This window comes from Dipteris shenzhenensis, chromosome 26 (assembly GCF_047967505.1).
Source record: "Dipteris shenzhenensis isolate YYH24624 ecotype China chromosome 26, Dip_SZ_1.0, whole genome shotgun sequence".
In the NCBI taxonomy this organism is placed as follows: Eukaryota; Viridiplantae; Streptophyta; class Polypodiopsida; order Gleicheniales; family Dipteridaceae; genus Dipteris; species Dipteris shenzhenensis.
Genome location: NC_141621.1, coordinates 35,408,645 through 35,422,234, shown reverse-complemented (window position 1 = coordinate 35,422,234; position 13,590 = coordinate 35,408,645). Strand labels below are relative to the sequence as shown.

The 13,590-nt window shown below is 43.3% G+C and overlaps 1 protein-coding gene across 1 annotated transcript in view; it reads right to left on the bottom strand.

Moving 5' to 3' along the window:
- The window catches only part of LOC147885000 (glutamate receptor 3.3-like), a 39,921-nt gene extending 33,082 nt beyond the window's left edge, over positions 1-6,839 (bottom strand). The window contains exons 1-2 of the mRNA XM_087397909.1: positions 5,986-6,839; positions 4,177-5,513 (exon numbers count right to left, since the gene is read on the bottom strand). Coding sequence (XP_087254035.1) covers positions 4,177-5,513; positions 5,986-6,277 — 1,629 coding nt within the window. The 5' untranslated portion in view covers positions 6,278-6,839. The remainder of the gene's footprint in view (positions 1-4,176; positions 5,514-5,985) is intronic.
- Positions 6,840-13,590: the final 6,751 nt, after the last annotated feature.

The following is a 13,590-nucleotide window of genomic DNA, read 5'->3' as shown; positions in this document are numbered from 1 at the left end:
TCAATAAAAGGGTTGCACTCTTCTTATGCCAAAAATCCAAATCATGGGCAGCTCTAGGATCTCATAACTCAGTGCCACATGTTTCCGGTGTTTGGCAATGATGGCACAGATCCGATGAAGATATGGATGCCGGGCACGGGGTCTTGGGGGCTTGGGCTGCCGTGACCTGGATATGGCGATGGCTCGGTCCAAAATCACACCACTAGAGTGTGGCAATCTGCCTGTGTGTGATAAGGTGGTGTGATAAGGTGGTGGTGGCGCCAGGGGTTTCTAATGGCGGGGAGGGCATAAAACTAGCTGAGGAGCTGGCAGTGAAGAAGTCTCTGAGTGTACTTTGCCTAGGTGGGGCTGGTCTCGGCTATTTGTCTCCCAACAAAGTCTCTCTATGTCGCTTGAGCTCTGATAAAAACAAACCCAAGCATTTTTTATCTTCGTACTCCATCACCCTACGGAGTGGGCCAAATCCCTTTCTGAATAGACAGTGGTATCTTCCTCGGATTTCATAATATACCGTGCATCTACATACGTAATGCTCCTCTGTCTCCTCCTCCTACTGGCATAACTGACATATCCGATCCTGAGGGGCTGTGTGGGTGTATCTCCCTGTCTCTACTCTCAACTGATGTGATGAGGTTCGAATTTGGCCAATAATACTACGTAGCCCGTGAGATAGGTGTGTGTCCATGTATGCTAGCCTGGCTATAAGTTCATCTGAAGATAAATGAAGAAAATGGCTCTGGTAGTGTGCCATCTTCTTCCCTAAGGGCTCATGTGGTCTAGTCCAGGTTCTCTCAGTCTCCAACTTGACAATATCAGCTCTAATGATCTTGTTTTGGTCATGGCGAGATAGGTCTATCCAAACTGTATTGAAAGGGTGGGAGTGCATCCATTGTCAACTCATGCTCTACAAACCTCTCTGTAGCTGAGCATACCAGCACCATGTTCGACCCTCCTCTGCTAGCTGCCTAGATGATATCATAGCCAACCGTGCATATTTGGAGCCAGGTAGATCCCACAATCTATGTATGCAAATGGAACAGAGCCTCAGTCACTAGTGGAGCAGCTGCTAATTCAGCTCGTATTATCGGATGTGGTACAAATGACTTGCTCCGGATCATGCGGGCAATCAATGTCACTAATGGCCTTTCCAATCTCCTCCACTCAGTTGCACCCCCTACACTGGGGCCCCATATAGCTGCACCATGAAATAGTGTGGGCACTACCAATGTCTCAAACAACCATAATTTTGTGCGTGGCTCTTGAACTGTACATGTGCACACTGTCTCTCTAGTGCCCCCAAAGCTGCATAGCCTCTATCCAATCTGGCATCAATCGTGGCTCTCAGTGAAAATTGTGGACCAGAAAAGATCACCCCGAGGTACACATAAGATCGTACCTGCTCTACTGTCTCACCTTTGAAAGTGAACTGTTGTGCTAAGCGCGTCACCCAAGCCTGTGTAGTATTAAATACCATCACCTTGGTTTTCCCAAGGTTTACTGTTAGATCCCTGTCCTCACAAAAAGCCTGTAGCGCATCTAAATGTCTTTGTAATCCTTCCAAAGAATCTGCAATCAAAACTACATCATCTGCATAGAGCAGTATGGGTATCAACACTCCTGCTAGGCTGGCTCCAGGTCCTCCTATCCTATTGATATACTCTGAGAGTTCATCAATGTATATGCCAAATAGTGTGGGAGAGAGAGGGCACCCTTGCTTCACGCCAATAGTACTCATAACTGCATCTAACAGCCCTCTAGGTGCTCTAACTCAGCCCATCACCGTCTCATACAAGGCATACATCCCCCACTGCATCTTATGTGGTACTCCAATATCCTGTAGTCTTTGCATCAGCTGGTTTTCACCCCAAAAAAAGTGTACGTGTGTGTGCATACGAGAGAGAGAGAGAGAGAGAGAGAGAGAGTGCTTGCAAAGCTCAGGAAAAAACTGGAATATTGGAAGTTAGCCACTAAGATGGACGGTGGCTTGAACATATTGAATATTCACATCCATGTTTTGGCTCACAAAGGAAAAATGAAGTTGCAACTCTTGCAGGGTGATCAGCCTTGGGCTGCCAATATGTGTCATCTGCTTTTGGGCACTGGCATCCCACTCTTGGGATTTCATTATGGGCTATATTGATGGCATGGTTAAAGGCTGTCCTTTTGTTTCCAAAATGTTCTTTGGCCTAGAAGGAGATTCTTTCTCATCTCAAATGGCATGGTCGTGAGTCTCTAGATGGAAATTCCTGGTGCACTAAGAACTTGCACTGCCAAAGGTGTTTGATCAACCTCTTGCTTTGCAGGAACCCAGGCGCTCATATTTTATTTCATGTGATTTTTTTGTGTATAAAAATTTTTAGTTCTGTTAGCAGTCATCTGTGGAATTTATTTTCATGTTTGGAAATACTGACAAATGATTTTGGATTTAATGAATTTAAAAATATACATATGTGTGGGAGTTGTGTTGAGGCTTTGCAGGTTTAAAGGAGGATCAAGCTTTGCAGGTTCTATAGGAGCGCCTAGATGAGCCTTGGGAAGGAGTGATTTGCTTGAAAAGAGAGAAACGGTATTACTATGATTAGATGATCCAAGGATGGGGCCAGGATAGGCATGAAGGGCAAGGAAAGCAGGATAAAGTGGGAAAAGCAGCTAAAAGTGGGGAGGGTTGGAGCTTGTGTTATCGCCTCACTGACTGGACCTTACATCGCTAGGCTACCCAAGGGATTTCTATGCCTCTGGATATCACATCATGTGCTGGCGTAAAAGAATGCAGCAGCTTTGGTCTCTGCAAACTTCCGCTTCGTCACAGGTTTTCTATGGCAAGTGATCCCTGGTGTTATTCCTTTTGGCCAACTCTTGGCACGTAGGCATATTGCTCCTGCTCTATGCCACAGATGTTTGGCTCCCAGGAAATCCTTGCTCCATCTTTTTTGGGATTGCCCTGCCACCCGTGACTTCTACCATTTCTTAAGCATGCCCGCTTGAGAACGGAGTTTGATATTTTCACATGGGTTCGATATTGGGCACTCTGGACTATGTGGAAAGACAAGAACCACCGAGTCTTTCGAGAGCCTACTTCGTCCATGTTATACTACTCGGATGTCACTCAGGCAATCCTTTTACAATTACCTGTTGGTTCGTTAGATAGATTACAGTGTCTGCTTGTCTTGCAATGAAATTTTCTGATCTTGCATTTGCTGATCTCCACTTTGGGGACAGCCTCTTGTAATACAAAAATACATGGATTTCACACACAAAAAAATATGTGCCTGCACATGCGTGTGTGGGCACATGTGCGTGCACGCATGTGAGAATATGTGCACATGTCTCTATACTCTATGCATAGAGTTTATATAGTTCTTTCATGGATTAAAGAATCTCTACCTCACAGAATCCATATTACGCTTAACTACTGACCTTTTATGGTGCTGATTTATTAGTACTAATAGCCTGGTCCACTGTCATGGCAGTCCAGCCATTAGGCTGCCCCATTTCAGAAATCATCCATTACTTATTTATGGGACTCTGGCAGCTCCAATTCTGTGTTGGCATTAGCTGCAGACAACTTCCAGCTCGGCATCCAGAAGAGTGTAAGAGGTTTGTTACATAAATAGGAAAGATGAGGTGTGATGCTATCTGGGTTTCCATTCCAAGTCCTGAGATGTTCCAGTTTGGGGACTGAGACTCGTGGATCTTCCTTCCTACCTGGCAACTGTAGATGAAGTCTAACCTACTTGAGCTGCACCACTGAGAATTAAGACCTACTTCGCATGGCTAGTCTAGTCGTATGCCACATCAAGGATGAGCATAGCTTCTTCAATAGATGCATAACAATTGGCTCCACCACAATAGTCTCATTTTGTAACACACTGAAACAATGCTTCAGCACTGAGGGGTAAAAATATTGAGGCCTACTTTATTCTTCTTTAAGTAAAAGCCCCAATACCATCTTGTCAAAAACCTTATCACATCTTTGATTTTAAAGCTGCCAGTGGCTGCTTCCATCTACTTTGACAGGTGATGCACGGGAAATTTAGGAGCCAAACGTTGATCGTACTCCTCAATGTAGCACAGTTGAAAACACAATGCAGCAAGTTATAAATTTATTCAGACCTACCTCACCTCTATTGCAACCTGTAGATTTCTCCAGATACATGGGTGCAAAGGTATGCATACCTGGTCTGCTAGCTGATCGATCATATCATCATAGACAGGTGTTGAACTATTTCCAAACGGTACAAAGGTGTAGGGAACACCATAAGGAAGGTACTTGAGAGCATCCTGGAAGACATCTATACAGAAACCATGGCACAGAGACCCATTGCTCGAGCAAGTAACAAACTGCTTGAAGCCTGCTTTGCTAGGTACAGCTATCTTTAAGGGTCTGCCATTTTTTGGAAGCACCCAGCCACGAGGTGTCTCAGTACTTTTTCCAGGCCAGATAACGTTGAGTGATGGATTTTGAAGAGGTGTTGATACAAGAGCATCTGTGAGACCCCCAGGTGGGAAAGGGGAAATCTGTGTTTCATTTGTCCAGTAGCCAACCACGCGCAGTTCTGATCCTACTATGTTGACAATCTCAAATGCAGAACCAATGAGGTCACCCTTTGAATCTACTTGTATAAAACCAGTGGTACCGTTGAAATGGGTCTTTAATAAATGTGTACGAAGGAAAGGCCCTTCTCTGAAAACTCTTAGCTGTGCTAACTCTGAAGTACCCCCTGCATCCATTGGTGGAATGTTGGGGTCCTTGAAACTGAAGTCCCCACCATCTCTGATGTAACTGTCCAGTGCATGTGCAATCATCCACATAGAGTCATATGCATAAAGTCCATAGATATGGAGCTGATCAGAAGTTTTTTTCTTTATTTGCAGATTGTTCCACTCAGATTTAAAGGATTGGGCTCTAGGAGAGTTAGGAACGTAGCCTCGTGTCCCAATTACACCTTGCATTGAGCTGATGGCATCATTATTAAGCTTTGTCGGATCTATCACAGAAGCCATTGAATCAGTGACAATCCAAACGTAGCCTGCACTCATCATGCCGAGGTACTTGGCCTCAGAAAAGAGTACAAATCCCAGATCCTGTTGCATGTGAACTACAAATATACGTGTTTGCATTGATGCCAGCTCTCTCAAGATGCTGCCAATACCAGTTCTGTTAATATCGGGTACCAGAGCTTCCTTTTGCACTATCTTAGCCCCTACAGTCTCCAGGGCATCACCCAACACAGAAGCTCCATTTGTTCCATAATCATCATCTGTATACAAGGCAACCACCTCCCTCCAGCCATATTGTCCTATCAATGCTGCCACGGCTTGCATCTGGACAGCATCTGAATGTGCTATGCGGAAGAAATATGGGTACTGAAACTCAGAAAGAGCTGGATCTGTTGCAGCAAATGATACAAGAGGAACTTGGGTAGAGCCACCCATGTGTGCCACGAAGTGGGAGACAGCCGAGGACTGAGGACCAGCGACAGCCACCACCTCTTTTTTCAAGAGTTCCGTAGCTGCAGCAATCAAAACAACTTTATCCTTAATTTCTTGGGCGGGGCAGTGGGTTATTGTGCGTGAAAGCCAAGTCTTTTTATGAAGAAGAATAAAGATTGCATTGTGTTTGTAGGAAACCACTTTACTAGAGAAGAGATGCGTCTCTATTTAAACACAACAGAGCTTGTGCCACGAAGCTTCTGCCTTTCTATTACATTTCCTTGGCTTTTGACAGCCAAATGGCAACTGCCTTGGAGAGTGTTCGTGCGACTCGTTACTGGGAAGAAGATTGCAAAGAATTTATTAACAAATGAAGTTATTGGCGCTACTAAGCTATGGCTACTTTCTTATGTCAGAAATACTCTCAGAACTCTTCCGTTCATTCAAAAGCATCAGAGTTTGAAATTCTTTATCCTCGCTTCGCCCATTCCTAACGGGAGTGAGATCGCATCTACAATATCCAGAGACAGCACGACACGGAACGAGCTTTACCAGTAGCAGCACCCTGAAAGGCAGAGCAATTGGTGTCCAAAATCTGAAGGACTATCTTCGACCCATTGAGCAAGCTAGCGTCACTATTGATATCAGCCACGGCTAGCTCTAGTGCCTGTTTCGCCACCCTTCCAATGACACTGTCAAAAGCAACTAACGCACCAACGTTCAGGGTCGCAGGTATCGACACATTCGTTGTATCAACACCTTTAAGGAAAGGGCAAATGAGAATTGTGCAGAGCAGAACGCCAAAGAAGGTACTGAAAGCCGATCTACCACAAGAAGCTACCATTGCTTCTTAGTGTGACAAGCTCGATCCCAGTCAGAGAAGTTAACGGGCAGAAATATAACCGGGCAAGGAGGGTATGCCTCGTGATCGCAGGCTACAAGCAGGAAGAAGACTGCACTGTGAGAGGAAGCAGCGGAATGCCGGGAGAAAACTTCTCGAACACTTTTCTGGAATGACACGGGAATGCAACGAAGCAACGGATGCACCTGAGAATGGTCAAATTTGTAGTTCCACTACAATGAGGAGCAACAAGGGCTAGGGGACGAGGACGTTGACGTCAATTGAGATGCCCAAGTGGCTTGAAAAGTGACTGAGCTGAGAAAACTTGGCCATGCAAGCTGTAGAACAGGTGGATATGCTGCTGCAATTGATGCGTGGAGGGAGGAAAGAGGAAGCAGGCAGGAAGTAGGGAAGTGGGCAAAAGCGATAAGAAAGTGGGAAAGCATCGAATTGTACAATGGGTACAATGGAATGCATGGAGTTGTGATTCGCCGGCGACGTACAAATGGGAGCCGAAGAGCGCACTAATTGCCACTAAATCGCAGGCAAGCTCGACGAAAATTCGCTTAGAGGAGGAGGAAGGGTGACGGGGAGAGGACAATGATGAGATTCATGCTTTGATTTTTTGTTGAGAAGAAATCTACGTGAGTGCACAATCACAAGCATTGATGATTGAACTTTGACTGGAGCATCTGAAATTAAAATGACGCAGATTAAGTGGGCAATCCAATCGATCGATCGATCGTAATCTAATCTTGAACGGGACAGATTTGTACGAGTCACGATCCACTAATAAAAAGCTTTTGATTTACTAATGGGTTCTTTGAACTTTTTCTTTTAGAGTCGTAGAAAATGACCACTCACCGATCACTCAGTTTTGTACACAAGCAACGCACTCTATGCATGCATCATCATCTTCTTCTTCTTCTTCTTCTTCCTTGCTTCTTTCTTTCCTGCCCATCTGCTCTCGCATCTTCTTCCTTTCCCAGTCGCTTTCCTCCCCACAAAAAATCTTGTCCCTCCCCCACTTCCATCGTTCCTTACCGTCAAGATCGCTGGTCGGCCTCCATTCGCAGGACCCTCAAACCCGGAATCCAAACACCCAAAACTTCGACCAAACCTCACAGAAAAATGAGGAATTCCGCCTCCCAGAGCCCACCTTGACGGCCGGGAAAACCCACATGTCGCCCTTTCTCGATCGAAATCTGACCGGATCCCGGCCTCCGGCCGATCACCGGGAATCCTCCCGGCTTCCTCCCTGGAAAAGTCTCCCCGTAGTTTTGGTGAGTCCTTGTTTTGTCTCTTCTCTTCTTCTTCTTTCTCTCGTAGCTTGCTTAGATCGTGTTTTCTCTTCTTCTTCCTTCCCACTCGATTTCCTTTCTTCCATCGTTCCTTACCTTTTACTTCTTGCTTTATCTTCCCACTCGCTTTTTCCTCCCGAAAAAAATTCTTGTATCTCGTTCCTTAGCTTGTAGTTCTTGTTTTGTCTTCTTCTTTCCCTCTCGCTTTCCTGCCCACACACAATCTTGTAGCTTCTTTTCCCATCGTTCCTTTAGCTTTTATAATTAGCCTTGTGTCGTTGCTTGCAGCTTCCGTCCTCCTCTGGCATCTTCCTCTTTCCACTCGCCCAAAAAATCTAGTAGCTTCTTCTCTCATCGTTCCTTAGCTTGTGTTGCTGCTTCGCTTTCTCGGAACGTCGCCTCGTGCCTAAAAATTCACATGTGTTCGATCGCCTGTCTCATTGCTTGGGTTGATAGGGAATTCTACTTTTTGTAATAAGGGCCCCTATATATCCATCCAGATTCAATAACATCAAAATTCATCACGCCGCCATGCAGCTCGCTGGAGTACGACAGCGCAGTGCCAATGCGGTCCTCCGGTACTCCTCCAAATCGAGAGTGCCAAATGTCGCATTGCGTAGGTCCAAAGGCATGACCGCCATCTGGGGCACACTGGATGAGCTGATGAGCTCTGCGGGCATTGGTGGATATGGGTGCGATAGCCTCAAACCTGGAATGCAGAGAGACATGCGCAAAGATGGCTGTGTGTATGTTCAATATATATAAAGAGAGAGCATTCCAAAGCTCATCTCTATTTTCACTGAAGAGTGTTTCCATGGTTTGTTCACCTCAAATGACTGTGTTGAAAGAGTGAGCCCACTAACATCGGAGAAATGGCCGTTGATAAGCATGAATTTTGGAAGCGTCAATCGAGGAGGCCTCTAGTCCTCTAGCAATGCCTTCAAAAACATGCAAATGCGTGCTTATCTTATCTTATCTTCTTACTATTTCTTAAGGAGGGAAATACGAGTGGCTCCGGGAGCAATTTTAGAGGTTTGGAGAGAAATCCCAGCAATTTTAGAGGTTTGGAGAGAAATTCCGGAGGTTCGATGCAAGACTGCCACGTGTCACCGAGCAGAGGAAGACGAGTGGTCACAGGAGTGCCACATGGCAAGGGGCGTAGAGGGACAGCACTGAATTGCCACATGGCAGAGAGACATCTGTGCCACATACTGCTGGGTGGAGACAGGCGCAGACGAAATTTCATGGAAAGTAGACTGGACACTCTGGGCTTGACAGAGCCATAACTTATTAATGGTACACGATGACGACGGTAGCAAAGGTGTTATCTCAGATGAGGTAGTGGGATCTGGGTGACATGGCATGGGAGAGGAGTGAAGAGGCGGCTCATTAGCAGGCAGATTGCAGGGGAGCAGAGCGCAGAGGGGGGCATGGTGTTGCGTAGGAGGCCACGTGGCAGTGGATGTGCACATGCACAAGGAACACACTACGTGGCTAAGAGTGCCACGCAAACAACAACTGTAGGTGAGGTCGCAGAGGAAGAGCCGCCACGATCGGCCACATGGCCGTGCAGTAGGCTGGTGGATGACGGCGACGCGCGCAAGACATGGCATTCAGTTTTTGGTGGCACGATGGGTGTGGTGGATAGTACAAAGATAGTTTTACATTTATATGTTGAATATTAAATAATATTTAATATTTTGTATATTATATATATACAATATAAAATATACTATATATCTATATCTATATAATATAATATAAATATAAACATATAAGTATAAATATATGTATATATTGAGAGAGAGAAAGGGACATAATATTATATATAATATACACTATATTAAGCATTTTATTTAATATATTATATTATATTATATTATATATTAATAATATATATATATATATAGATAGAGAGAGAGAGAGAGAGAGAGAGAGAGAAGGACAAAGAGAAGAGGGGAGAGAGACACAAGAGTATATAATATAAGAGAGGGAGAGAGATAAATACATAATATTTATTTTATATATAAATACATAATATAATATATTTTATACATGCGTGTGTGTGTCTATACATACATACATACATACATACATACATACATATATATCTATATATATATATATATATACATATATATATATATATAGAGAGAGAGAGAGAGAGATAAATTTAAATATAAGAGCTTCATTATAATGAATCATAAGAGTAATTGGAACTTTAGAGATGAATCTAATGGATATAATCAAACTTTGAAAAAGGGGATAGAGTGCTAGAAGTATTTAACAAATCCAACTAGCCAAAAGTTTGTCTTCTTCTATGTGATGGCCGAAGAGCAGAGGATACAACTATCTGAGGTTTAGAAATTCATATATGACTCTATTGGAGCTAAGATTGAGGTATTGCAAGCCGCCCCATTTGTCAAAGTTGGTTGACAAGGAAACTTCAAGCCAGACTATTGATCATGTTGAGCTAAGATGGGATATTGCTGTAGAGATGATGCATGAATAGATCAATATGTTGTAGAGCTAAGTACCTAGCCAAGGCATTTGGTACATCACCCATTTTATTATTTTGAGCAAGAGCAAGCCACCACACTTTGTTCATCATACCAAGCTCCTATTGAATGGCTTTTAAGAGCTACTTCAAGTAGAGATGAAGCTTTGTTAGGGCCAAGCAGTTTCCCAAGGTCATAGAGATATCAATCCCCCATTGGTCTGTTACTCTAGAAATAAATCCTTTGGAGTCCACTGAGCTTAGGTGGGAGGTTATTGAACAGAGTCTTGCATCATACATCATACCTGGATTTTCCCCTCATTGGTTCATTATCTACTAAAACATAGCAAAAATCCACCCACATAGAGAGAGAAAATGTTTCCACACACTTAGCTGCAGTAGGACTCAAAATTAGTTGTCGCCATCGAGTCATTTGCTATGTGTGTGTGTGTGTGTGTGTGTGTGTACATACATACATACTTTATATAAAAATACCACATAATATACATATGCGTATATAACACACACACACACACACAAACTTTATCTTCTTCCTTGATGGATTCAATGGTGCGCACAAAACGAGGGGAAATAGTGAACTGGTCAGGTAGGCAACTCAAGATCACCGAATGAATTAGCGATCAATGGCCTAACTTTAGAGGATACAACTATCTCAGTTTTGGAACGTCATAGAGAACTTGAAGACTATTAATGACTCTATTGGAGCTAAAATAGAGGTAAATTTGATAACTATTGATGACTCTATTGGAGCTAAAATAGAGGCATTGCAAATCCGTCCTATTTGTCAAAGTTGTTGGGCATTACCCATAAATTTGTTGGTTGACAAGGAAACTCATGCCAGAATATTCAGCATGTTGAGCTAAGATGGGATGTTATTGGAGAGAGGATGCTGGCATAGATCAATATGTTGAGTAGCTAAGTAACTAGCTAAGGCAATTGCTACATCACCCATTAAATTATTTCTAACAAGATCAAGCCACCACACTTTGTTCATCTACCAAGCTCCTATTGAATGGCTTGGAAGAGTTGCTTCAATAGAGATGAAGCTTTGATAGGGCCAAGCAATTTCCCAAGGTTAGAGAGAGATAAATTTGTTGGTTGACAAGGAAACTCATGCCAGAATACTCAGCATGTTGAGCTAAGATGGGATGTTGCTCGAGAGATAATGCAGGCATAGATCAATATGTTGTAGAGCTAAGTAGCTAGCTAAGGCAGTTGTTACATCACCCATTAAATTATTTCTAACAAGAGCAAGCCACCACACTTTGTTCATCTTCCAAGCTCCTATTGAATGGCTTTGAATAGATGCTTCAGTAGAGTTAGGGCCAAGCAGTTTCCCAAGGTCATAAAGATATCCCATGTTAGTATGTTACTCTGTTGTTCAAAAGAGTTTTGCATCATACATCATACCTGGATTTTGTCCTCATCGGTTCATTGTTACTGAAACATAGCATCAATCCACACACTATGAGAGAGAGAGAGCGGGGGGGGCGGAAGGGAGGGGGGGAGGGAGGCCGAGAGAGAGAGAGAGAGAGGGGGGGGGAGAGAGAGAGAGAGAGAGGTATATGTGTGCGCACGTGTGTGTGTGTGTGTGTGTAAATATATAAATAAACAAAAAAATCAAGAAATAAATATATAATGCTAACATGCGGAGAGAGAGAGAGAGAGAGAGAGAGAGAGAGAGAGAGAGAGAGTTGTGTGTGTGTAGGTAACCCGATGAGTTTTATTGGGGGTATTAACTAGATGAGGGGTGATAGATCAAAAAATTAATGAACACGAAGGTGGCGAATTAATGTAAGGGATCTAGAGAATTCGAATTCCAAAAAGTTATGTACGTGCCGAGGGCGAGTATAAGAGGAGGAGGCACTTCTTCTCCCTTTGTCGCAACTTATGATTAATTAAGCATCACCTTATGACCCTTTGTTAGCTCCCACCCAAATCTGTCATGCAGCCTCCCTCCAAAACCTCCATGAATTTTGTTCTGAAAATTAATTTTTCTTTGCAAGTGATTCGGAGTCAATGGAATTGTTTTTGTTGGGTATGAATTTTTAAAGTCGAGCGAGCCAGTAGGACAATATATATATATATATATATATATATATATATGTATGTATGTATGTATGTATGTATGTATGTATGTATGTATGTATGTATGTATCTTACTACTACTTTAAGCAACTTGGCACACTTACAAACCTGCAGAGCGAATTGACAGTCGCATAAGTAATAAGCAGGCTGCATACAGCCGACCAAGTAATAGTCTCCAAAAATGGTTTGGCAGTGCGGGTGAGCAGAAGTGGTGGGGATTTCGATGGCACCACACAAATGGCAAATTTAGAATCAAGGTAGGGGGATCTCAAAGGTAGCACACAGAGGGTAGGTGTTGCCCTACCGGCACCATTGCCAATTACTATGGTTGCATAGCTTGCAATGCATGCAACGGTGATCAATGGGGCCCATTCTTGCATCCTACATGTGTTAGACTTTTTCCCTCCATCTTATGTGTGTGTGTGTGTGTGTAAACACATAACAAATATATATGTAGATGTGTTAGTCTGTAAGAAAATAAGTGTTTATCCACTTCTTCAATAATCATTGCTGCCTAAGGACATTCCTCCATATTCCCTCGAGCACCTCAATAAGGATAGCCTTTTCCTCATGTGACTACGATCCTTGACCATGTATTAAAGAGGGTGGGCGTTCCCTAGAAACATCAACAAAGATTGCTAGAGTTAGGTTAGGCAAGCTTTTAGAAAGTGGCTGAAGTCCCTTATCCCCTTCTAAAACTTCTTTCCCAACTAAAAGCATGACAAGGCTTAACATAGATCAAACTTAAGAAGCATTTACATATTGAGATTTATAAATAAAATCTTAAATTGTATTCATTGAAATGAAAGGGAGCCTCGGGACCCCAACCTTGAGACCCGATGGAGCAGGTCGCTAGCTTGTCATAGACAGGCTAGGTTACTCATGGGTCTAATGGGTCTATTGGGTCAAAAACATGCAAATGCACGCTAATGGTCTAATTGGTCTCCTAATAGGGAGATGCAGAGATAAGCCGTCAAGAGGGAACAAGTTCCCTATTCGTACATCGTTTTTTCATGCTGCATTTCCGTATTGTAGTTTTCAGGCGCGGGAATGTGCTCTAAGCATATGGACCGAGGCAAGAATTTCCTCCATGGAAAGGCCGTGAGCCATTTAAAATTGGCCGTTCCATCCAAAACGTTCGACTTTGGTAAAGAAAAGCACCTAGTGTATATATGGATCATCATTATTCAATTTTGGTGAAAATTTGAGTGATGATGACTTACCAATGTCATCATTATTCACCTTTGATTAAATGGTTCTTATAAATGGTGGTAGTGAAGGAAGAGGCTATTTTCTCATTCTGAAATGGCTTCATGCAATAATTTTATCCCCACCACCTTAGAACTCCCAGCAAGTGCATTATAAAACCACATCACCCCAACCCCCGTAATGGATGCCTCATTGTGGCC